Source organism: Cryptotermes secundus, unplaced genomic scaffold (genome assembly GCF_002891405.2).
Source record: "Cryptotermes secundus unplaced genomic scaffold, Csec_1.0 scaffold1013, whole genome shotgun sequence".
NCBI classification, from domain to species: Eukaryota; Metazoa; Arthropoda; class Insecta; order Blattodea; family Kalotermitidae; genus Cryptotermes; species Cryptotermes secundus.
This window is the reverse complement of record NW_019720727.1, coordinates 263891-291715: the sequence shown is the minus strand read 5'-3', so window position 1 is coordinate 291715 and position 27825 is coordinate 263891. Positions and strand designations below refer to the sequence as shown.

At 39.2% G+C, this 27825-nt stretch overlaps 1 protein-coding gene across 6 annotated transcripts in view; it reads right to left on the bottom strand.

The window, feature by feature from the left end:
- Positions 1–2055: 2055 nt before the first annotated feature.
- The window catches only part of LOC111872678 (protein angel homolog 2), a 30343-nt gene continuing 4573 nt past the window's right edge, over positions 2056–27825 (bottom strand). For 5 of the 6 annotated variants that reach the window (XM_023866801.2, XM_023866792.2, XM_023866827.2 and 2 more), the window contains exons 3-10: positions 23531–23602; positions 21089–21267; positions 16703–16769; positions 15430–15733; positions 13996–14266; positions 9923–10092; positions 6897–7031; positions 2056–4605 (exon numbers count right to left, since the gene is read on the bottom strand). In XM_023866801.2, the coding sequence (XP_023722569.1) occupies positions 4437–4605; positions 6897–7031; positions 9923–10092; positions 13996–14266; positions 15430–15733; positions 16703–16769; positions 21089–21267; positions 23531–23602 (1367 nt within the window). In that variant the 3' untranslated portion in view covers positions 2056–4436. Of the gene's footprint in view, positions 4700–6896; positions 7032–9922; positions 10093–13995; positions 14267–15429; positions 15734–16702; positions 16770–21088; positions 21268–23530; positions 23603–27825 lie in introns of all 6 variants that reach the window. The other variant, XM_023866817.2, reaches the window with a different exon arrangement.

Sequence of the window (27825 nt, the reverse complement as noted above, 5' to 3'; positions counted from 1 at the left end):
AGTACTGAGAGCTACAGGGTAAGCAAAATAACTCCCTTCAGCGCTCCAGTGTAAGATACGAGCTGGCCTGTCAGCGATAAATGAAAGGGTAAAACGATCTATAATCTGTATTCATTATACAACTACATGGTAATTTAATGTAAAAATGAGTAAACACTCTTAAATTTGTTGTACTAATTTGAATGATATTGTAAAAATACATTTCTAACTTGTATCATATTGCTTTGCTGAACAACATATATCATGAAGAGTACATACTATCTTTTGTGATGTTATGCTGTGTAGTGCTGTAGGGGTCCAAAGATATTTCAGAGAAATGCAAGAAGTGGAGCTTTCATCCTTTTTTGTCCTGATTTCTTGTTTGTCTTACTCTTTCACCCCAAAGATAGGGGCAGTACATTCCTCCAAAATATTGTACTTCTATTGGAGTACAGGAAACCATATTCCAGAAGATAATACTCTTCATAGTCCCCACTGTGAGAACCTCAAAACAAACATACTGTCACATATAAGGAGTAGTATGACTAATAACTGTGGGTTCTAGATTTTATGACTGGATCTGACATCTCTATTACAATTGAAGTTGATTATAACAGCTCACAAATTGAACTGCTTACTCTCTCACTGTTGTCCGATTCTCAGACTGGTTCCTACTCTCTAGTCTTCTGGATCTGGATCTCTAGTCTCTTGTTTTCTGGATCTGGATCTCTAGTCTCTTTGTCTTCTGGATCTCTAGTCTCTTGTCTTCTGGATCTGGATCTCTAGTCTCTTGTTTTCTGGATCTGGATCTCTAGTGTCTTGTTTTCTGGATCTGGATCTCTATAGTCTCTTGTCTTCTGGATCTGGATCTCTAGTCTCTTGTCTTCTGGATCTGGATCTCTAGTCTCTTGTTTTCTACTACTCAGTCCAAGAGTATGACTGGCTGCGAATGAATTATGTGCCCTTTTAGGACCCAGTGCAGACTGCAGACAGAACACACACTTGAACTGTTTGTTGTAATCTGTGTATCCGTTGCCCTAGTAATGCGTGTTCACCAAAAACCATTATCCAGCAATGATCTATTCTGTGTTGCCAGGGGAATGTGCTCAGCAAAGCACCACCCAGCAGATGGTCATATTCCGGCTTTCAGGCATCATGTCACAATACCTGTAATCATGTACTACTAACTGTTAGTGAATTCTTTCTATGAAGAAAGGAAAGGGAGAGGAGACATAGTGCTTACCATCAAGCAGTAGGTACATTATGGTTATGTTGTCTGTCTAGTAAATAACAGGACTTCACATCCCATACTCAAGAACAAGCTACAAATGATCCTCCTGTCTTCTTTCATCTATGGTCTGCCTTCCCACACTTTAGCCAATTACGTATTTATAATTTCATTTTACATGAATGATTGCATCATCAAAATCCGATAGCAATTACTCACTTTCTAACAGTGAATTTATCAACAACTAAGTTTAAAGAAAGGCCGTGCCATAGCTCAAGTGGTTAGTCACTGGCTTCCCACCACAGAGGCCCGGGTATGATCCTGTCTGGTCAAGTGGGATTTGTGGTGGACAAAGTGGCGCTGGGGCAGGTTTTCTCCAAGTACTTCGGCTTCCCCTGCCAATCTTCATTCCACCAACTGCTCCACAAACACCCTCACCTATCATCTGGGGCTGGTACAATAGGCCAGAAGTGACCACAGTACAAGGGACTTAGTCCCACCCCACTAGTAATAAAAAAAAAGTTTAAAGAATATGCAGATTACAATTTTCTGGAATATGATAGTTACAGTACATATTTACCATTTCACATGAACATGGTGCTACCATCTTAATCCTCTACACTGAAACTGGAGGCAGCAAGTTCCTCCAAAACATTGGTAAATATTTCTAGGCTATGAGTACTTCACATCCAAGAAGACAGGAATCTTCACAGACACTGCCATAAGAACTTCAAACCTCACTGACAGAATCTGTTTAGTAGCATGAAAAATATGGAGAATGATTAGCTATGAAGTAATTATATGAATGACTTTCAGTATTTAGAAGTGAAATAAAATTAAATGGGCACTACAATACATAACAGCTTCTTTATTAATATGGCAGAAAGAGAGGTTAGCAATGTTTCTTCCAAAATTAAACTGAAATTTATTTTCCAGGATCGCCATTACACACACACACACATACACATGGGGGGGGGATGACAGCAAATAAAAAAACATCAATAACTCATGGACATACAAGACTAGGACTGCCTCTACTGAAATCAGCTAATTCAACTAATACATGAGAATAGTGATGGTACAAAACCTGTCACAAAAATAGAGGGTCCAGAAACTTCTAGCAACCAATTTGAACATTTTAAACAATATAATCTTTTAATTAATGCTTCTGGAGCTCGCATAAAACTTTTCATCACCAGTTACTGCTTATTCTCACCATATGAAATATTATTCCTCCCTGTCTATAAATTTCTTGTATAGATCATGTCATAACTTCCACGATGTACCTAAGAAGCTGTCTCTGGTGCCTGTTGATGACATGTGATTATGTATAAATATTTATATATAGTTTAAGTAGCTGTGGCCAAAGAAGAGGGGCTCTTCATAATTTTACCTGTGGATAAAGGCATGCATAGTTTAGAAGAATCCCATCTTGTCGTATGTCACACCATGTAACATGTGGCAGACTGTACTTTATGATGGAGACTAAAAGTTCCTCTGAAATTATGGTACATATCTACCAAACTACATTAGCACTACATGCCAGAAGTCAATATGGTTCACAGTCACCACATCAGAACCTTGGATCTCACAGATGTTTTATCTGAGGGATACTGGTTAAACCTACTCTGTGATTCTATACATATCTGACAAAAATAACTTCATTCTAGTGGCATTCTCCTATAGAAGTTCTGCAATCTGGTCAACAAGTTTCCATTTTGATTGGATGTGAGAGCTGAGCCTCAAATAATTTCCACTATAATTTATGTACAGTCACCCTGAAACTAAATGATAACAGACAAAACCAAATTCTGGATAACTGCATATTAATTAGCATGAAATACCAGTGCTCACAGTGGTGCCCATTTAGTCTACCAGCCTTACTAATTAAAGTGCAACACCATCCTGTGGTCTCTTTAGGTCTGTGTACCATGCAACACATGATGATCATGGAAAGTACTGTTTGCAAACTTTACCTACTGAGCAGAACCCTACAATAATTAACTGTCAGTACATGAAATAGTGTTGACCAAATTACAGCTGTTAACCCTGTAATCAGAATCAGAGTTTCTTTAACTGAAAGTGTTTAAATGTATAATTGTATTTGCTTGCTCCTGCTTACTATCCAGGAGTACAATTTTCTCACTTACTGACATACACAAAACCACAAGGGAGGAATACATTTCAAGAAAAAGAGGATACAGGCAGTCTCCAATTTATGATCTTTGTATAAGGCAATGATGAACTGCTTTATGAAGCCTCCTCGAACATGACTGATACAGAAGAAAATGACTGAACAGGCAGGAACTCAACATTCACCAACTCAAGTCAATTTCTGATAGCAGCGTGGATGTGCAGCTTATGTCATATTAAATAATTTTTGTGTGGAACTGTTACCTGTTAAATACGGCTGCTATAAGGAAACATAACAAATCAATTGCATACTGGGAAACAAAACAGTATTTTTAGCTTCTATTTGTGAACAATAGGGTTCCCAGTCTACAGACTGAAACATAAGGTATTTGCCTGAATATAAGTCACTTTCAAAAAACAACACACCCCAAAAGTTATATGGTCCTGAAAGAATCAAATGTATGCACTTATAATTTTTTTTCAACATTATTTCTCATTTCTCTCATTATAAGAAGTTACAAGGAACACATGTCTTAACACAACTGTACAGCTCAACACCTGAACACTCATCTTACCACCACTGAACAGTTCAACACCTTCACTTCTTCACCAACACCATATGCAGACAATCCAGTAATGTTTCTTCTTTAAGAAACACTTATAAGCTGCACCCTAATTATAAAAATGTCAATTGTGAGGGGAAAATGTACTGCTTATATTCAGACAAATATAGTATAACACTGAGTCCATGGAATTCCAGCAACTCATCATGTCATAAAAACAAGGAGCACCTGGTACCCTACTGTATCACTGAATCTACCTTCCGTTGGTGCAGCTTCCTTAAGTGGTGAGAGATCATATGATCCAGCTGCATACTTCCTCATATTTAACAACATATTAAATTGCGAGAATGGTTTCAAGATAAAGTAAATAACTATAATAATTTATTTTTACAAACAGATCGGATATCCAAAATTATTAAACTAACAATCTTAATACTCATAACGTTACCCACTGAACACTATCTTATCACTAAAACTCTGCAGGTGAATCATAAAACATTCCTTGCCACTATTCTCTGTCAAGGTATTGATACTCAAAACGTGTGGAAGAACGTTGCAAGCAGGGGATAGTGATCTGATGCTGAGGCACTGTTTGGGATGGGACCAAATGAAGCAGCCTCAGATGCAGTAAGCAGCCTGTACCTTGACACGAGCTTCAGGTCCCCTTCAATCATCTTGTCATCCGTCTCGTTCTTAATGCAGCTACAAACAATAACAATGGCCTCACAAACTAAAATATCAGTGAAAAGACAATGCACGTAGTTTCTCATATGCCTCTGCCCTTGGCTACGTTACCCTGGAAAGAAAATCAACTGTTGCTCAAAAGACCAGTATTAGTGAATAATGAACAACAACAAAGTTTGTACTTCTTTTGGCTTATTTTGGACTTCACCCATCGTCTGGTATGTAAAAGACAAAAGACCACGACGTTTCGGAGACAGATCCAGTCTCCGAAACGTTGTGGTCTCAATCACTGGACCAGTGATTGAGACTCGCTCTTTCTAGTGGGCCCAACTGAGTAGGTTTATCCTTCCCTACCCACCTGAAGACGGAGACAGATCCAGTCTCCGAAACGTCGTGGTCTTCTGTCTTTTACATACCAGACGATGGGTGAAGTCCAAAATAAGCCAAAAGAAGTACAGTATACACCACTGTCAGAATCCTTTCAAGTCTATCCAACAACAAAGTTCACCAAACCAATAACACTGGTTTCTCATATGTGATAGACCTCGACTATATCATTTCAGAAACAAAACTGGCCATTCTTTGACAGACCATTGCTAGCCACCGATGTTACAAGCTAGGCCTTGTGTGTGTTGCATAACCATTTCAGTTCCTAATGTGCATACCATTATTTTCCTGAAGATGCCACTTTAGCAGTTTTATTTTTGGCGATGTCTTCCTAAATTATTGAAATTTAATCAAAATCTTTTGATTCCTTTTTGAGAAACTCACCATTTTGCTTTTGGGGACTATCTGAAGGGTCCCAGTTCTTGGTGCTAGAATGATCATATTCATTGGGCAACGACCTATGATGGATAAACTCTCAAATACAGAACACAAATAAAATTCATCCAACTGTTCAGGTGCTTGTGAGACATCCATACACAGACACACCACCTCAGAAATCACTTTTCCTTATTCCTGAGTGCTGAAAACAGGTTCATCTATCAAAATCATGAGATGAATCGTTTCAATATAACAGTATCTTCCTATATATATACTGTTTCCATACTCAGGTGTACTGAAAATGTGTAAATGTCTCAAAATCTTGAAAATGATTTTTTCCCACCATCACAATAGTTTCCTGTGCATACTATGTACACAATCTTCCTTGAAACACCAAAACGCCTGATTCTTTTATCGTCAGCTTCTTAGCTGAAACCTTAGCCACTGTCTGCTGAGAAAAAGAAGTCTATCACCCAGGCCAAATGCTACATATTACAAACGCTGATGTGCAATTATTAACGTAAATAAAATTACTTGAAAGACCTAAAAATCATATGAGATCCTCAAAATGTCTTTCTTCTGCTTTTAAACAAACTTCAGTCTTGAAAATATTGTTTGACACCAATTTCAGTTAACTGACCTCAAAACAGACAACTGTTTCACAAATGTCATGCTTAAGTTCATCCATGTATGGTGATTATTTAAACACAATTAAGTTTCTTTTTGCATTCTCCACAGATAAAAATCATAGGGGTTTAAGACTGGAGATCTTGCATGCCACAATCTGCAACTCATCAGCCTGTCTTCAAATACCTCATTTAAAACATGAATGGAGTAACTAGCAGTGTGTGCTGTACCACCATCTTGCATAAAATAACACATCTCTTCTTCTTCCATAAAGTTTTAAAATGGGTCAAAGAATATTATTCATCTATCACTCTGAACATTCATCAACATGTATCCAACGATACAACGCACGCAGCCACAAGAGTAGAACACATCATAAGACATAATATACACACAACATTAGAAACATAAGAAGAACGACCCCCATGTGGATGATCATTAATACACACAAATTTAAAAATATGACATATGAGATAACATGTTTTAACAAGTTTTAAATACATAAACTTTATTATTATTATTATTATATAAGGACGTATACAAATTTAATATTATTTGTAAATGGACATATGAAGGCAAGCAGTGAAATGGTTGATGGATCGATACACCTGAAGATGGCAGCATACTGCCGAAACATGTAGTGTAGAAGTGTAGAAGTGGTAGATGGGATTGTATGCACTTGAAGACTGTTAATATATACACATTATGAATATAATTTAAGGACTATCCCAGAATTTCCTTTCAAGAACTGAGGAAAACCACTAAAAACCTCAGTGAGGTCAGTCAGTGTCCCAGCTGAGATTTTAACAAGATACCTCCCAAATGCAGGTAAGATAAACCCACTGCTTGGCCCTGAGTAACATCATGGAGCAACAGTCTTCTCACTTGATTACTTCAACTGCTCATGAACAACTAACCTGTAAAATATGTAGTCTACAGTTACCCAGCCTTCTTGGTTTGTGGTGACCTCAGACTCATGATAATTGCCCATCTCCCCATGCTTATACACAGACTGAAGGTTCAGATTGTGTGTTACCTGACCAGTTCCATACCTGCCAACACAAAACATTTAAACTTAGTATAACAATGTCACCAGTTTTGATACTCTTATGGTTAACCAGTTAAACTACACATCTTTCAAAATATCCACTTCTTACTGTGGCTTTCATAGATTTATATAATTTTGTAAAATCACTGTTTGAGGCAGTTGTTTCATTTTAGTGGACATTTTACTATACTTTTAAAAATGGAAAACTAAGATTCAACACTTTGCAAGGTACAGACTCACTATTTAATTATGTTATTTCAGTGAAAGGAGAACAATATGCATGCAAATGGTGCTGCAAACTCAGAAGAACGCACTGTTGAAGATGTGGTGATAGATTCAGAACAATCAAGCTGATGCAGAAGTTCTGACATCAAAACTCTGTAGTGATGTCTCCATCAGGGCTAAATACCATCAATCAATATTTGATTCCTATTATGCACTTAAACTGAAATGGGAAGTCTAGACCTGGAGTTATCAAGCAAATTTAACTTTGGTCCTTACAGACCTAGCATTAACCCCAGTCCACTTAATCACATTGTAATGGATTTGATCAACGCTTTGCCAGGTAACAGTTCTGTAAACATGGTTCAACATACAGCAATAGGAAGCTGTGTTTTCTGTAGATCCGACTGATGCACCAATACACTCTCTGGAAAGCGATCATGTGATATGTGTTTACTGTAGGTCCACGTTCGTTCTGCGGCTATATAACGAGAGCTGTGAGCTGTAAGTTCAGAGTGAATTGGAACTAGGAGTACAGAAGAGTACAACAAGTCAGCCTGTGAAGATTTTACATGTGATCTGAAGACTTCATGTGTGCAGTAGTACAGTGATATTGGGAGTGTGTGATTAATGAGACTTTTATAGTTACTGTGTTATAAATCCACTGCCGCGAAACAGACAGTGAAGACTAGTGGAAATAGACTGAGAAGATTAGTGTGGAGTGATTGTAAATTGCATAAATCAGCAATAGTGTAATAATTATTTGTAGTTATGACTGTAGGCAGTTAATAAATGAAATTACTAAACCAAACATGTGTCTTAGTTACTGTGACACATGAAAATATATATTAAACTTTTTAAAAACACCTCATCAGACAAAACCTGCTACATGACACAGAATACATATCCAGTTTAGGCCTGTGACTTCTATTTGAAATATATTACAATATGAATTACAGTGTAACCATGCTACAATAACTATGGCTTCTAACAAGAGCTGCATTACAGTGAGAACAATCATTAGCATCATGTTATAAATATGGGAAAATTCTCAATAAAATGAAGGTCTTTTTGCCAGAAATTTCATCTTAATTAGCAACTCCTGATCATCAGTGACTTCTTTACCGAAACTTTTGCACTAAGTACATTTGCACTGTAGCTTCCCAAGCTATTTATAGCTAGTAGTCCATAACGGTACCATTAAACTAAACCCTGCACTCCTCCCTTGTCTGGGGGAGGGAAGTCCACATTCTGAAATCTGAATACTGTATGTCTGAATAGAAAAATCTACTCAACTACCGAGACATAAGTGTTAAGTGCACACACAGAGCCACTCTAATAAATAATCGAAAAACAGTGGCCAATTCCACAAAATGTTACAATTTCAGAGCAGGGGACCGCATTTAGTGTGACTTGAGAAGCCTGATCGAAATTTTAGGCAATGAGAAATGTCTTTCACATTACATCGCCTGAATTCTTTGGTCCAAGAGCATGTTTCTTTGTATATTTTGTTGCTGGTTACTGAACAGCAATTGGAAATTCTTCTGTGACTGCTGTGCATTGAGTTAAATGCTACTCAGGCCCAACGTTTGCAATGAAACTGATGTGCTTAGACTTGAATATTAAGCTTGAAGAAATATGTCTCTCTGCAGATGGCAACTTGTGAGAAAGCAAAACAATCGGAGAGTACTGACTGACATTTCTAACATTAAATATGACAGACCAGTAACACAAAGACAAATACTGAATGCAGGGAACGGAGAGATGGAACTCACAGTATTGCAAGGAAAGACTCGTTGCCATACTAGCTGATAGACAAATGATGTTGACAAAAGCCAACACTTTCACAGTACACTTATTGATCAAGAACTTGCAGTGCTCCAAAGGATGGCCCATAATTTAAAGGCAAGGAAAGGCATTAGTGTGCAAAGAGTCTAGCAACAGTTGTGTTTGGAATCGACCCATGACACAATGTACATATGAGTAGGTTTGAATTTAACTTTGTACGTTGTGGGTGCAAAACAAAACAAAATACTTAAACTCTTTGAAGGATACAACCATCACAGTTGTAACACTGAACAGTCAAATAGAAGTTGACTGATATTGCTCCAAGATATCAGTAAACTTCTACTGGACTATCCTACACAGCGTTACATCCCAGAAGATAGTAGTCTTCATAAATATTGCTGTACAAACCTTAAATCCAACATATTTAATCCTTTGTCATGCCCTGCCACTGAAGTACCTACTAAAAATGCCAATGGTGGATGGTGGTTAATGTAGCTGCACAGACAAATCCACAATACTTTCCCCATTTGACCTTCAAAAGAAATCTCTCTTTTGAAAGCATATTCTTTCCCTTAAAAATCAGTACATCACACTCAGCACCATATATTGATAAAAATGCCATACTAATAGAGTAAGAATGGGTCAATCTCTTTGGCTGTGACAATTTCAACATAAGCATACTATGCTGAACTGTTCAGTATCTGACATACAAAACGTAAAGTAACTTTGAATCAGGGGCAGAGGGCATGACATCCGTAAATATTATTGAGACTGCACAATCACTAACAAAATTGTGATTATGACAAAACAGGATTCAATTGAAGTTCCCAGGACCATACTGGTTTGTAAAAACACACTGTCTTTATAAATTTCTAGTATATTCACCCAGCTTCAGGCAATGGAGGAATAGTGTTGGGCTGAAATGTTACAGAGTTGTTGCCAAGTCCGGACATACTAGCATCCTGCACGAGGCCTTCAGAGGACTTGTGTTTTTCACTTTTCATTTGTTTTTTTTTTAGCTTCTTTATGATCTTCTGGTGATCCGTATTATAAATCTGAAACATTAACACACTGGAACATTCTTGATTAATTTTAAAGTATAAATACAGAGTGACCACAGAATAATTTACAATCTTGAATGCATGTACAAATTTAATGTGATTATATTTAACTATATCAGCACAAATATGCCCAGTACCTAGCACAAAAATATTTATCTACAGCGTAATATGAGTCACTGGGTAAATAGATTTTTAGTGACTAGGACAGGCATGTCAAACTCTGTATTGCATAACAGCCACACTGAGATAATAAACGTTTCAGGTGGGCTGCAATTATTGTCATGTAACTAGTAACGTCTCCCACCAACATTTTGAAACAGGCTTGTAGCAATAGTTGATAAATATCCTACATTCACACACTACAACAAATATGGCTTTCTGAAATGAATATTTTTAACAATTTTAATACTGAATGCTACAGGTGAATGATGCACACTCTTACTTCATACTCACAAGGTGCCTGGTTCAAGTCTCAGTCTAAAGCCAGGCTACTATGACTGTGATTTGTCAAGGTTTTCTTCAGGCCCTTCAAAAATATACTGAGATAGAATTCCAAATCAGGCCATGACCACTTCCTTCCGCACTGTTTCCAATTCACTAATCACCCTACTACTCAACACTCTTAATCTGAAGCAGCAGAATTAAATAATCAATAATGAATTAATAAGTAAAATAAATCATTTTTGATGTTACTATTTGATCAAACAAGCAAAAGTTTAGGTTAATATTCTTAATTACTTCAGTTATTCTATTACTCAAGTAGTTTTCCCAGACATTTTACAGCTTTACTTGCCTCAGCTAATAGATATGAAATTTGAATTTTTGAGTCTACACTACCATAATTAATGATGACAAAAGTATATATCTTGATTTCTTGAGATTTGTTTCCTTCCGAGAGTGACGCACTAAGTAATGGAAAGCGTCACATATATTTTGGAAGACAACTTCATAATTTGGGGGAATTGAGCAGAATAAAAGTTTCCACACCAAAAACAGCAACATTCAGTTTTAAAATCAAGCTGTACTACAGTTCAACCAATTTCAATTGTAGACATTTATGTGATATTTCAACACAAAAATTAAATGGTATAACAAACATTGGATCCAGTATTTTACACATAGTTGTTAACAACGCATGTAAGCCATTCAGATTTAGGATTTGCTAGTTTAAAATTCCCCAAATTAATGTGAGTCTCCCAGAGCTGAAGATTCGTTTTGAGAATTGTTAATACTGCCATACAAGGACATTACAGTTTGTTCTTCCGTGAAGATCTATGTTATGCTCATACAATTGCCTTTTGATAGTTAGAGGCTGAGTCAAACCCAGGGCCATAGTGCCGCTGGAGGGATTAGGTCAACTGAAAAAAAAAATCCAATGACCTCATCAGGACTTGAACCCGCAACCATCCATCTTGTAGCATAGCCCCTGAACCAACTACACTACTGTGCCCCCCCTTAATCATCAAGTGCCACCTCAAAATGAAACAGAATATGTTATAACAGACAAAACTGCAGCTGACAACCAGTGCTTTCATGCCTTGAATAAGATGCTCAGTAAGAGGTGTGTGTGTATATAAGTAAAAGCAGTAAACTTGGACACTCACAGGAAAAATGTCATCCATTCTGATGACTTGTAAAAGAAGGATTTTAAGGAAAATTTAAGGACAAACGTGTGAACAAGGAGTGTGGGTAATAAGAAGTGATCTGGAACTACAAATTGCATGTAAGTCACAAGTTATTGTGACTGAAATCAAAATTAGAAGACTAGAATGGCTGGGGCACGTCATCACAGTGAAAGACACATGTATAACAAAAATTATACTCATCACTACATCAGGAGGCAGATGTGGAGTTGGAAGACCCAAGTTTGAGATGGTTAGATGACAAGAGTCTGACACAAAAACTCTAGGTATAAAAAGATGGAGACTAAACGCTCAAAACAGAAAAGAGCAGATGGCAATTCTAAGGAAGGCTAAGGCTAAACTAAAAGGGCCATCAAGCCAGGAAAAGAAGAAGAGTCCTCACACACACACAAAGCCAACAACTGATACTACTCATTTTAAAATTGTACTTCACAATAATTTCTGGCGAATTATGCAATTAAAACTGAAAATTTTACAGCTAAGTTTTTCATCCAGTTTTCCCAAAACACCACCCTTGGAACCAGTCACTGCAACAGAATCACTGATCACTGAGGACAAAATTTTGTTAAGTGGCAGTTCATATTTTTCAAGTATTTCCTCCAATTCATAGAAAATGTCTTCACCAACAGCAGTACCGTGCACTTGAATCACTACTGAGAAGGCTTGAAATAACTTACTTGATCTCTTAAATCATTCCTACACTCATCCACTGCATTTCAGGTGAGGCTGATGTTTATAAAATCCTGCAAATTTCAGGGAACATAATCTTCACAGTACCAATGAGATATCCTTCAATAAACTAGCCATTTGTACCAAAGGTTAAGAGTGCAATGCAATTAATGAGGTATTTACTTGATAGCGCTACTGCTTCCCTTGTTTACTAACTGCACGCAGTTGGGTGAATGTGCTGATTTTTTACATCCTTTTATTTGGAGTTGTGTATCTGGTCTGATGCAATTTCATGATGGATCCGACAAAGGAAAGGTGAGTGTGCATCAAATTTTGTGGAAATATCAGAAAAAGTGTGATGGAGACAATAGCAATTATTAGACAAGTGTTCAGGGAAGAAAGCATGAGCCGCACACAGGTAGGCCCATCAGCTGCACAATGTCTGACACTGTTGTCAAACCTCAACAGCTTGTTCATGCGGATTGATTTTGAACTATTCGAGACCTTGCCGATGAGATGGGAACTGGTTATGGGACATGCCAATTGATTCTGACTGCTGAACTGGGCATTCATCATGTCACCACTAAATCTGTGCACAGGGTTGTGACAGTTGATCAGAAGCAGCGATGTGTCAACATCTTCATAGAGCTTCGTCAGATCGCCTCTGATGATGCAACCTTCTTGTCCAGGGTTATCACTGGTGATGAGGTTTACGATTATGACTGTGAGACAAAGCAACAATCCTCCCAAAGGAAAAGCCCAAACTCAATGAGACCAAAAAAGGTGAGACAAGTGAAGAGCAAAGTCAAGAGCATGCTCATCATTTTCTTTGACATCAAGGGGATTGTTCACAAAGAATTCGTGCAGGCATGCCAAACAGTCAATTCCACATGCTACTGTGACGTTTTATGGTGACTGCGTGAAAATGTGTGAAGATTTCGCCTCGAACTCTGGTGACAAAAGAACTAGCTGTTGCATCACGACAACGCACTGTCTCACGCTTCCTTTTTCACCAGGAAATTTTTGACTAAAAACAACGTGACTCCCATCCCCCACCCACCCTACTCGCCCGACTTGGCCCGCTGCATCTTTTCTCAGTTCCCCCAAATGAAGAAAACTGAAAGGCTGCCGTTTTGACACAGCTGAGATGATCGAGGCAGAATCGCAGGCGGTGCTGAAATCCTGACAGAACACATCTTCCAGAAAGCATTTAAAAAATGGCAGAAGTGCGGGGAATTGTGCATACATGCGGAAGGGGACTACTTCGAGGGTGACGGTGGCCAGTAGGCCCAAAGTTAGTTTTTGATCAGATGACAGCACCAGTCCCAGAAATTATGGATACCACATTGTACAACTATTTTTCTTGATTATTCCTGTTATAGACAGTGAATTTTCTTTTTGTCAGATACTGTAGATTAATATGAAATCTTGTTACACCTACAGGTCAATTCCTGATACACCTCAAAGTATTGTGATTAGAAATGAAGAAGAATGGTCAAACAAGGACTTATTGACACTTTCATTACCATTAATTATTATGCAAGTCATCAACACTGTGACCATATATTGGACATTTACCATATACCTTCAAGAACTTCAGTTCAGCCTTGTGACTCAGTTGCTCTACTTGACGCTTAGTGAGAATCCCCCAGTGCTGACAAGTGTCCAATATATTCAGACTCCTGGGAAGAATTATTTTATTCAGGGTCCATCCACGAAAGTCATAGGTGAGGGTTCTATTGGAAAGTCCTTCATACCGGAACATCCCCTCTGTCAACAGTCGATATACGCCTGTATAGGGCTGAAAGTTCATATCACCAGTGATTATCACAGGCCAGTATGTGGGAATTCCAGACCTGCAAGGAGTTCGTTCACACAGTAGCATAATCCTCACAGCAAATGAAATCACATCCACTTACCTGTCCAGTATTAAAGATAAATTAAAGGACCTACAGGTGGTAGTTTATGTGGTGACACCAATTCAGGATAATATTAAAACACAATGAGGACTAGCATCAGATGTGTCAGCTTCCTATCATTTTTTAAATTACTAAAAGCAACAGATACCAATTATTTTATTGACTGGGCTTCTGTACATGAACTCTTTAATAGTTAGTTCATACTTAGATGTATGACACAAATATCAAAATTAAGTAAAGTTGAGTGACTATAAGTGACACTGTGTATGTGGTAAGTTAATAAGTTAAGCTATATGCTCCCAAATCTGACCAGTGGTTGGGTAAGTGTTCCCATATGCAGATTACTGTATCTGACTTAAGTCAAAAATAAATGCAAACAGTTTGCTACCTCTCACAGTTTACAAGTATCGCATTTCCAGGTTTTACTTTAACGTTTAAAAACTCTGGGCTGAGCATTTAAATTGCCTGCTGAGATGGTGGTAGCAAACCGGTTAATAAGAAACTATTTCTAGACAATTACTCTGATCTGAACTGAGATGACTGTGATGACAGGAGTAGTGTATCTGTAATTAGAAATGACAATACAAATTGTTTCAGTAGGAAAAGAATACATATTTGAAACCCATACACTGGATATATTGAGAAATGACAGGTTATATTCTAGTGACAATGACAAGGAACTGGTTATTATGCAAATGTAAATAATAATGAATGTTCCCTGGACATTCTTGTACATTACAGTCTTTAATTACAAAAGAATGAGAATTAGGTTATAAAAATATGACTTATTTTGTAAAACATAATCTTAAAACAAAGACAAAACAACTCTGCCCAGCATGACTATTTAAGTTTTTCTACTTGAAAATTTAGGGTGCTAAATGTTCAAGTAGTAAAAACTTAAATAGTCACACTGGACAGAGTTGTTTTGTCTTTGTAATTGTTAGTGTGACGGACCAGAATGAAACAAAGCAAAATAATCTTAAAACTTAAGAAGTTACTATGAATGACAGGCCCATCAGCAATCTTTTGATATGACCCATGGTTAAGGTTCTGAGAATGGCAGGTGGATGACAAATGTTGCAGGATCTGAGAGTATGTACCTGAAGCTTTCAAATGCAAACCTCTCCACTTCTGCAAGCAGCATCATGGTCTGTGCCAGCTTGACGTCATGACGATTTCTATTGAACAGCAAATGAGTTGTCGCTACGACCAAGTGTTTCCTAGGGTTTGCTTTCATGGCTAGCTTGGCTATTAAACCCACATTGTGACGATCAAGAACATCAATGCCAGGTTGAAAGTATTCAACAGATGTGTGGTCTGCCAGTTGAAACACATCTGTTTTATAGTAAATGGCAACACCATCAATGTTGTTTCCAGTTCGCCGTTTATAAATGCCTTTATAGCCTGCCAACAGACAAGACCATCAGCACTTCATGTTGTGTGTTACTACTTTGCTACAAGGCTGATAAACCTCAAATTGTTATGGTTTCAAAGAACCATTCTCCCCTTTTGGAACCTTACTACATGATGCCCTATACTTCCTGAGGGGAATGTAAGGAAGTACACTACAAGACAAAGTGTAACAGTTGGGGGGAGATGTGGAGGGGGTCAATTTATGGGACTTCTTTCTGTGGCCTCAGTATAGTCAGTTGTGGAGTTTACTGACTCCTTTTTTTTTATTGCTAGTGGGGTGGGACTAAGTCCCTTGCACTGCGGCCACTTCTGGCCTATTGTACCAGCCCCAGATGATAGGTGAGGGTGATTGTGGAGCAATCGGTGGAATGAAGATTGGCAGGGGAAACCGAAGTATTCAGAGAAAACCTGCCCCTGCGCCACTTTGTCCACCACAAATCCCACTTGACCACACCTGGGATCGAACCTGAGCTGCCACAGTGGGAAGCCAGTGACTAACGGTTTGAGTTATGGCATGGCCTTTTACTGACTCCTTAGTCCATCAGCTTGCTATTTCAATTTAAGACATCAATATTATAGGCACTAAGAGACAGTTGTGAAACAGACATCAGACACCAAACCATCTTGATAGATTTCAGTTCCTCATCACTAGAACCAACATCATGACAACCGCATGAACTTCTAAGGTGAGAACAATAATATCAATATTCAACAGTGTTCTTAGAGCCACCGTTATTTGGCATGTCTGAACTAAAATCTCCAGTGGAAACATCACCCACATCATGTTAGGGGTTGGGATTTAAATCCTTCCACGTGGAAGGGCTAATGATACATATACATTTTCCAAAGTACATATTACTTCTGTAACATGATGATGATATATACAGTAAACTCATTCACAAAAGCACAGACTTTCATTATCCTGAACAAGTTCCGTGAGGTAATAAGTGTAACTCTTACCTAAACCCGTAAGCTTATGGGAAAGTGTACGTAACTGGTTCGCTTGTACCTCTTGAAGGCACAAAATCTGAAAAATTAATGCATAAAATATTACATGCAGAACACACAAATGTAATCTTGAGGATGACATAGACTTGTAACTTACACACAATGCTGATCTCCTATTTAAGGTGGCAGACAGAATGATTGTCCATGTAAATGCTGCACAGATATTGTAATCATCACATAATGGTACAAATCTGCTATGTACACAAGCATCAAGGCATGATGATTTATCCGTTTAGCAAAGTTAAGAGGCAATGCTTCTGTGGTTTCTTTCAACAGTTTAAAAAAATGATTGTGACTGTCAGAGATAAAAACAGAGGTAAAACGGGCACCAATTATGGTGAAGATGAAGTGCAGCTGTACCCACCTGACATGAGCCACATTTTTTCCAGACAACACTATAATGCATACACTGCGAGAGACTAGAAACACAGGTGTCCCATTTTGTGTGCTTGGCTTCATGCTTAACCATGGCGCAGAGGTGCTTGAATGTAATCAAACTCTCCATTATAGAGTGAATATTAAAGAACTTGAGAGTGTGCTCGCAGGCATGGATTGCATCACGACATTCATCTGCCCACTAAGGCACAGGTATGCGCCAAGGTCTGGTACATGACCTTGGGATGGAACTTGATGTAGAATGGTGCAGAGTGCTCGTAAAATGTTCCCCCATGGAATCAACAGACAGGAATTTTCAGTCCTCAAAACTCACTAACCGTGAGAAAGCTTCCTAGTCAGCACTTTCCATTACCCAGTTAGGGTGACAGGATTCAAGTGGCATTTTCTGGAAATGTGCAGACTTATGGGGTAGTGGCTACTTCCGTGCCAGTCTTCAAGGGTGGACCACTCAAGTTTAACTGTCATCCCAGGGCTACAGAAAGCGAGATCCAGAGCCAATGAGCTTCCTGACCTCAAGCACAGGCATGTGAGAGCTCCCACGTTTAGATTAATTAGATTAAACCTGGCATATACATCGGAAACTGTTCTGCCTCTATTGCCTGTAATGGCTGATCCCACAGGATATTGTGGGCGCTAAAATCGCCAAAAGAATTGTGGGGGCAATTCTGAAATTGGAATCACCAGTTCTGCAAGAGAGACTGGAACTGCTGGAGAGAGATAAATGTTGCAAACTGTTAGTGAAAGAGTAGGTAGGTGGATACGGGAGGTGACTTGCAGTGGGGTCTGGATGTTGCCTGGAACAGAAAATATGTAGTCCTTAACTAGCAGCTCTTCCATTGGCTCTATCACCATTGAAGTAGTCATGATGGTGGGTCATGTAACCATAGAGGTTACTGAATGGGATGGGTATAAATGTGTTTCATGAAAACAGATGATGCCTTGATCATGACTAAGGAGAAAAGATGTAGACATTTATAATCTATGGAGCCATGACAGGGAGCCTTCCTTACCTTCCTCTTTTCTTTATTTTTGGGGTTCCAGAGAGTCTGATGTGTTTGGCTAAGACCCTCTACAGTCAAATCTGATTATCGGGCCAGTTCGGTTTAGTGGCCAAATCGAACATGACTTGGGCCAAGGACACTGTTTTCTAAATGACAACTTTTGAAACAGAGTCCATGGGGTTCATGTAATGTTCAAAAGTCCAGAGCACGAGCACATCTTTGCACTAAGCGCAGTGAGGTTAGAGGGATTGTCAGTCTGGGTGGATACTTCAGTCTGACAGGATATTATTTGGAATAGGATTGTAGGTGACTGCTTGGTCTTGGGAAGGGATCACTTCTGCAGAGTAATAATGGCATTAACTCCCTGCAGGCATTGAAGTGCTGATGCATAAGACTGAGTCCCGGTCTTAGGTTTGGTTCTGAGGAACTTCAGAGGCATCTAGAAACGAAAGACCTTCCCAGATCCGCAGTTTCTGAATGCTCTTTTGTCCCGATATACAGAACAATTTGTGTTGCTGGATGCACGCACTCTGGAGAAGTTCACACAGTCTGGCAGGCAGGAAAATGGTGCATCTCCATGCCCATGTTCATCACAGTCGCCACAGACTAGACTTGAAGCACACCTCTGCCAGGTGTGTCCAAACCTCTGGCACCGGAAGCACCACACAGGGTTTGATATGTATGGGCAAATGGATGCTCTGTCATATCCGACAAGTACTGAGGTGGGCAGGGCAGGAACTAGATTAGAAATATGGTTTGAAAAGGGAATGGTTTGCCACTCCTCTTTCCTATCAACCTATATGCTTTAGAAACAAACTGGTAAGCAAGACATATTTGGATCTCCTAGTCTGACATGCCATCTAGGATGTCTGTTCTTACAACTCCCAGTGATGAATTGAGAGACATGTGTCTCAGCATGAACAAGATGAGAACCATGCAAAAATGGCATTGTGCAAGGGAACTGTCACTGGGGCAAAACTGGACCAGGGACAATGTGGTACGAGGAACCTTGAAAGGATGAACCCTTGGGAGGAGACAATGGGCACAACAGGAGTGTAACAAAGGAATAAGGAAACAAGACCCAAAAAGCTATGACACAGGAGGGAATTCATGAAGATCTAGAGGAAAACAATTGGACTGGAGACTGTGAAGCGAATTACCAGATCTACTGTTGGGCTGTGAAAGATCAAGTACTGGAACTTGTGGAGGGTTCAACCCCCTCATCCAAGAAACCCAATCATCAAATCTAGAACCCACAGTTATTAGTCACGCAATCCCTTATACGTGACATTATTCTACATATACATTACTTTTGTCAGCCACACATACTCGCTGCCATCTGGTGAGAAAAGTATTAATGCAGTATGTTTAAATTTCCCACCAAAATATGGTGAGAATGGAATCTAATAACTTTCTACTGATGACATTATGGCAGCCTTCAATAACTGACAACACCCCAGTTCATGGACTGGTCCAGGAACATAAAGTTGGAATTAAAATTATACATAACAGCCTCCAAAACAACAACTGATTGTAAAACCAATATTAAAATGTTTAATACTGGTTATTTTACTTATATCCCACCATTTGTTTCAATCTGCAGAGATCATCAAACAGTTTACGAATACATTTCTGTTGCAATTGCACCATCTATTAAAACAGATCCATTTTTATATTTACCATTTACATTGCAATCTAAATTTTAATTTTAAGCTCTACGTATGGGTCATGTCTTGAATAGCATGTGGTGCAATCCGCTAAAGGTTAAATGTGCTAAAAGTTTAGATCTACTAGTTCAGTTGAATTATATAACATCTTTTTATTGCTAGTGGGGTTGGACTAAGTCCCTTGTACTGTGGCCACTTCTGGCCTATTGTACTAGCCCCAGATGATAGGTGAGGGTGATTGTGGAGCAATTGGTGGAATGAAGATTGTCAGGGGAAACTGAAGTACTTGGAGAAAACCTTCCCCAGCGGCACTTTGTCCACCACAAATCCCACTTGACCAGACCTGGGATTGAACCCAGGCAGCCACAATGGGAAGCCAGCGACTAGCCGCTTCAGCTATGGCGCAGCCCTATATAACAATTAGAATTTTAATATAGGAAGGAGAAGGGTGGTGTGCTTAAGGTACCAATTGTTAAATGAGCTTCCATAGTTTTCAATGTTTTGGGGGCGCAAAATGTTTTAGCATGTGAGGGTGATTCATCAGCATATGTGGTTGGCAATATTGTAGGTGACTATGTGGTCTTTGTGTCTTGTAGAGTTGCTGTACGTAATCAGATATACACTGATGNTGCCGTGATTCACCCTAGCCGTACGTATGTAGTTGGCTTATACTAGAACACGCAGTCAGCACGTTACGTCAGCGCTTGCCATTCATGTGTCATGTATAGTGCTTGGAAACCCTAAGGACAATTATGACATGGCGAGCGAGTATTTTGTACTTCAATTTTATGGCTTCATGTCACTCACAAGTTAGTTTTATGTTACGTACATTATTAACATTACAGAATCCACATATTCCTGCCAGTTTTAATATGTATTTTGTAATCAACAAGTGTGCAACGCCGGTCAAAGTTTCACACTTCTCTGGCCATTATCTCCGTAACCGTTCAACTTTGGACATAGGTGTTTTGGGTTATATCGGCCTACTTTAACATAAGGAACACCCTCCCGAAGTTTGGTCCATTCCTCCTGGGACACCCTGTATACACAAAAGCTTTCCATCTGGGTTTCTAAGCTTTAGCATGGGCTGCCAGGATGGTTTTTACAATGTACCTTGTGTGTGGTTGAGGTTCTTAGACACCCACAGTCAAGTGGTATGTAGGATGGCTGGTGCCTTAGGAGGTAACAGCCAGGACTACAGTGAACAGCAGCCATATATTACTGAGTCATAAGAAAGAAAACAGCAAGTCTGCATGTGTGTGGTCAATACATACATCAGCATTAGCTTCCTGGATCTCGCTAAGTAAGATCTGCTTACGGTGCCTCCACTTCAGTGCAGATGGTTCATGCCACTGGTACAGGTACTGATGGCTCTCTAGAAGCTCCTGGGCGAGAATGTTGTAAGACATGATTGTGAAGAGAAGCTGGTATGGAGTGGCATCTGCTGCACTTGCTGGATTTTCAATAACATGAGCATATTAACAGTATAAATTCCTATGCCAGCAGATACAGCTAAGATAACTTAAGTGACTGGAAACCTTTAGGAAGAGTCAAGACTGTGGAAACATCACTTTCTGCACATTGAAACTGAACTGTTTTCATACAAGTACATCCTATACATACAGTACACTTATATCAGCCACTTATCAGAAATACAGTTGCGAACCAAAGAGTAAAACGATCTTAAATGTCCAGACTTCATATACTGATTCTGAGCATCCCTTGCAATGTGCTTACATGAAGGGCACCTTGATTCCATCTGTTTATGAATGTATCCTTTATTCTTATTCCCTCCCTACTATCATCCTCTGCCTACATAACACATGATGAAGAGTCTTTTCCAAATCATTCTGGTTCTTATTTCCAAAATACAGAGAGGATTTTAATCGGGCTGACAAGTTCACGGCTCCGCGCTTTGCAGCGACTGGTGTGCTACATGCCGCATGAGAGGTTTGCTCATGACTCAGTGTGCTTGAGTGAAGATAACATTTGGAACGAAGGAAAATAATTAACTTGTAGAACTCTATATGCATGAGAGTTTGTTTATCTTTTGTCAGCAGTAGGCAACAGTTATCAACACCATAAGCCATTTGTTCCTAGTTAACAGTTAGTCAGCAGTGTGGCACGACATGTGTCACGACGCTTGTCGGGCAATGTGTATTTCTGTATGACATCTATGTGAAATACGGATCTGCTAGAAAGTGTCGAAGAAAATTTCAGCATAAATTTCGTGACGAGTTCCTAGCAGACAAACAATTCATAATTTAGTGAATAAACTTAGAACAACGGGACTCTTTAACAGAAAAGGAAAAAACATAAGCACCGAGTGCTTACTGAGGAAAAATTAGATGACATAGGAACCAGACTTAAACATACACCTAGAAAATCACTGAAATGTCTAGCTCAGGAAACTGGAGTGTCAGAGTCTGGTCCTTGGGCTCCTAACTTAGTCAGAACCCCAAATGCTAAGCCACTGTATGACATCACCATGTACCTAATACTATGGATTAAAAGCTCTTAGTTTGTCCATTTTGTGCCCATGCACTTAGACCTTTGTTAACTGGAGACATAAGTAGCTGCTGCCATCAGAACTAAATTAAAGAAGAGTGGAATATGAAACTGTCATGTCTTCTGCAATAACAGCAGGTACAGCTATATATGACATTTAGAATCCTGGAGTTAAAAAAAAAAGAGTAAAACATGTAGTTAGACTAAGCATCCCCAACCCTCATATAATCATTGTGCCATCCAAAGATAATCAAATCAGTTGCTGAGAGAAATTCCATGAAATCCTTATCTTATCTCAGATAGGCATGTGCAGAATCAGTTAAGACAAACAGAAAAATGTAAAAACTCTTAAGGTAGAAGGGAATATGTAAAAGATATGTACAGTACATGAGTGATGAAAGTCATTCCCTCTACCTCCAGAGTCCTTTTAAAAATTCTGGACAGATAACATCTAGCAAATTCCACTGTCCACGTTGCTGTTTTTTAATTTGAACATCTAGAACCCTTATTATGGGGGCACATGTTAGCATAGTTGGTTGAGGCACTATGCTACAAGCCAGAAGTCACAGGTTCAATTCCCGATGAGGTCACTGGATTTTTAAATTAACCTAATCCTTCCAGCCATACTATATCCCTGGAGTTGACTTAGCCTCTAACAGAAATGAGCACCGGGAATCTTCCTGGGGGTAAAGGCAGCCAGTATGTAAGGCTGACAACCTCACCACCATCTTTGAGCTCACTGTCTAGAAAATGTGGGAGCCTCAATATCTCACAACCCTATGGGCCTCCATGGCCTGCTACAGGGGTAGGTTTACCTTTCTGGAAATCTTATTACTTGTATTAATATAAAGTGAAACTTCACTGATCCTAAACTATTTAAATCCAGTAACAAATCTGTCTCACCACTGTTGCTATAGGTTGCCTCCCAATCAAGTATAGTGAAATCACCTGACAGCACAATCCTGAAATGAGTTTAATGCATCATGGGGAGCACCACAGTTCTCTCTCTCTCTCTCTCTCTCTCTCTCGACTCATGTTGCTTGAATTCCTGCCATGTAATGGAAAACACCAATTCAATGGCCTCTTCAAGTGATCTCCCCATTAAGGGCATTAAATAGGTTTATCAAGCAACACTCAAGGAGAAAAATTAAACAGCATGGAACAAAATTGTAACATTCTGTTATCTGTCACTACAGTAATGAACTCACCTCGCAGAGTTGATCCAAACTGTGTGTACTGCCATTGTCTCTTTTCCTTCAATCGATTTCTTTCTGACAAACCTGAAAAAGACAGACATAAAAGAAAAATCATTACTGAAATTGAGATCAAGGACTTTTGTTATGATAATGTTTCCCCAGATGTGATATAAAGGTCACACACTTGATTTGCATGCACTGAGTAAGTCTGTCAGCTGTCACTACAAATTATCTGTCCCCAAAACTGCTTGAGCAACACAGTTGGTTTATGACATAATGTAAGTCCCATGACAAATCTCAATGTAATCAAGAATGTAGATTATAATTTAGTAGAAAGTTAAAAGCACAGAACTGACAACAACCCCAATGAGATGCATACATTTCCTGAAAATAATGTGCCTGGGAAACTATGTCAACCTAACAACAAAGTGGGCAATTTAAGATATTAACATAATGAGGCACTAAATTTATACAGGTCACCAAGTATTATTAGGACAGCGAAATATATGAGGCATCAATGGGTTGATCATTTAACTACAATGGAATAAATTAGGAATTACTGCAATATCTTGGTAAAGAGTCATCTAAAATACTGATAATCATATCACAATGGCAGATTTTGGGTCCAGTGTGCTGAACCTTCAGCTTCTACTAACAGAGTCAGCTGAAGTACTGACCCACATGAATCTTACTGCTTTTCTAAATTAATGTTCTGAGTTACAGGAATAAGTAACACCCTATACCAATAGAATCAAAGGTTTGATGTTAAAAACACTACTCTCCACCAGCCGTATATACTGCACAGTATTTGTCTGCCCATCACAATCTGTGTATAAGAAGCTGGTAACAACAGCAAACATGTGTACGTACAAAAGTTGTTCATTGCTGTTACACACTGAAGCCCAAGCCAATTTCTTTCCTATTCTTTCGCCCACAAAAGAAAAATGACTGACAATGAACACTGTTATAGTAACTAGGCAACCATTCAGCTATATTCTAATACAGACTCTTTTACTCCACTATAAAGTACAGCTGTACGGAAACAAAGTATGAAATTCTATTGCTTAACACTGCCATGTAAGCTTCTGCAACACTTGATTTGCTCACTGAGAATGAGAGCAAGAGATGATAAATGATCATGAAGCAATGCTCAAATGATACAGAGGGCATCAGATGAGGAAGTAAAGGTAAGTACGAATTTCTACATCCAATAAACAATTGATAAATGGTCCTACAGACTACATAACATTCACAGTAACCATGATAACAAAACAGTGCTGCACAATATTGTTGGCAGACGGGTTGTCCCATCCCACTGTATTTGGTCCTTGGCGAGCGTGGTCCCATGGGTGCTCTAAACCTTATATACAGGGTCTGTTCCTGCCTTCCGGCCACATCTGGCCGACTGCTACTCGTTATCTGAACGTCCATCGTCTTCTTCATCGGAGTCATGAGGAAAGTTCATTGAAAAGTGGTGGGTGCTCCCACACCATCAGTACGCAAGCTGCCGTTCTCTCTTCATTCTGTTGGGGGGAGGTTGGATCATTCAGAAAGTCCTTCCTGTAGTTTGCCGGACCCTGGAGGGCTTTTTGGCTTCTGCGTCAGATTTCTCCAGTTCGAGGGCCTTGCTGAGTTTCTTCCTGCCCCCCCAAGAGTAACTGTCATCTTGGGTCTCGCTCCCTTATCCCATCGGCGAATGCACGGGCAGCTTCTTTAGTAATTAGGTGTTCACTTAGTTCAAAGTGGGCACGGTAAACCAAGTGGTAGATTGCAGCGACAAACTCCTGAAGATATTCCATGATGAGCTGGGTTCTTTTATTCAGCTGAGTGTGTAAAACTGCTTCCAGGTGGTCGCCACTGTAGCGATTATCAAGCACTCCCAGTAGGGGCGCCATATAAAATGTGGCTTTCTCGCGGGCCATCCAGTAATTGTGCACTTGTATGATCACAAACTACGGTCGGAATATGACCCTTGATGTCCATGTTTTTGAAATGGGGCTGGCCTCCTCTTCAATGAGAGGAGAGTGCTGACTACAATTTGTCACTCCCCTTCTAATGGGGGTCATTCAAGTGGGCAGTCACACACTAAGTGGGCTTCTCTGTCTCACATGCACACACTTTTATGCACGGTGGCTCTCAGTCTGAAGGTTCACGCCAGTAAATTGCTGCTGGACCTCACCAGCTCAGCTGTTCTTGGATTCAGGTCCCCTTAAGACCCATGGCCAAATTTATGTTTGTTCAACGGCACTGCTGTTGACAGATGGTTAAAGATTTGGTGGTCACAAATGGGTACAGGACATTCGTGGTGATAGATGAGTACAAGGCACTGACAGTGGGGGGCATTCAAGGGATGACTGGATGGAAAAAAACACATGAATTTGATGGAAAAAACATCAAGATACTTTTTACATTATATATTCTACATGGACTGCCATGACACTGAGCCTGGGTTTCTGTGTTGAGAAGCAAGGATCTAACTGCCTGAGCACAGATAAAGCTGAACTGGAACCACATCTATTAGACCCAACTAAAATTGACTAGCAAACAATTTCCGCATTTCCAGTTTACCATCAGTATAGTCAGGCACGCCACAAATTTACATACGGACACATACTGCAGCTGTGGAGTAACATGACTGATTCTGTGTTTAACTGACATGCTGGTTGATTCCAGGGTTACTAAAAACATTTTTCTAACTACATATTTCAGAGAGCATTGGACTTTCCATCATATCAGAAATTCCAGAGAGGGAATTATTACTCATTCTCATACAGTTAGACTTTATATATTTCTACATGAGAGGCTGAGAGCTACACTACAATACTTTTTTTTAATGCTAGTGTGGTGGGACTAAGACCCTTGCACTGCGGCCACTTCTGGTCTATTGTACCAGCCCCAGATGATGGGTGAGGGTGATTGTGGAGAATTGGTGGAATGAAGATTGGCAGGGGAAACCAAAGTACTCTGAGAAAACCTGCCCCAGCGCCACTTTGTCCACCACAAATCCCACTTGACCAGACCCTGGGATCGAACCCAGGCCACTGTGATGGGAAGCCAGCGACTAACCACTTGAGCTATGGCGAAGCCTCACTACAATACTTACAGAGGTTGCTGGGGTGATAGATTGGAGTTATGTTTTTATGTTGATGTCTGTTCGTATCACTGTGACTGTCTACTTTTACAAAATGGAAACAATTCATAACGTTATATTTCAGCATTCTCTTGCACTGTATAGATCTGACTTAGGAGCTTTTTGCATCTATGTACAACATTTTTTACTATTCTTTCTTCATATTCCTTTATTAGACACTAGAAGTTTCGGCCTAACTGGCCATCTTCAATACACAGGTTGTTATGGTTAAGCATTCTGCTACTCGCTGTAATGCAGTTTACTTTCCTTCTATTGTAGTTGCCTCTGGTTTTTTGGTTTTATGTGGGTGATAAAACTGGCTGTAGTAGTTATCCTGGGATATCACTGCTATCAACTTCATACAAAATTTTATCCAATATTCTTCTCTCAAGGTTAAGTCCATATATAGATGAAATTATTGCGGATCATCAGTGTGGGTTTCAACATAACAGATCAACTACTTATCAGACCTTCTGCATTAATCAGATACTGGAGAAAAAATGGGAGCACAATGAGACAGTATGTCAGCTATTTGTAGACCTCAAGAAAGTCTATGATTCAGTTAGGAGGGAAGTATTGTACAATATTCTGTTAAGAGTTTGGGATACCCATGAAACTAGTTAGGCTGATTAAAATGTGTTTAAGTATAACGTATAGTAAAGCCCACAGTGGTAAATATTTACATCATAGTTTTCCTGTCTTGAATGGTCCAAAACAAAGGGATACTTTATGGCCACTGCTCATCAACATTGCTTTAGAATATGCCATTAGTAAGGTCCAGGAAAACCAGACAGGACTGAAATTAAGTGGGACACATCAGCTGTTAGTCTATGCTGATGATATGAATCAACTGGGCGATAATATAGACACCACAAAGAAAAACACACAAACTTTAATTGATGCTAGCAAGGAGGTTGGTCTACAAGTAAACAGAGAAAACTAAGTATGTATTGCTGTTTCATTACCAGAATGCAGGGAAAAGTCATGACATAAAAATAGCTAACATGTGTTTTGAAAACTGAACACAGTTCAGATATAACAAATCAAAACCTGATTGAGGAGGAAATTAAGAGGCGATTGAACTCGGGTAATGCTTGCTACCATTCAATCCAGAACCTTTTGTCTTCTCGTCTGCTGTCCAATAACATAAAAATTAGAATATACAAAACTATAATTT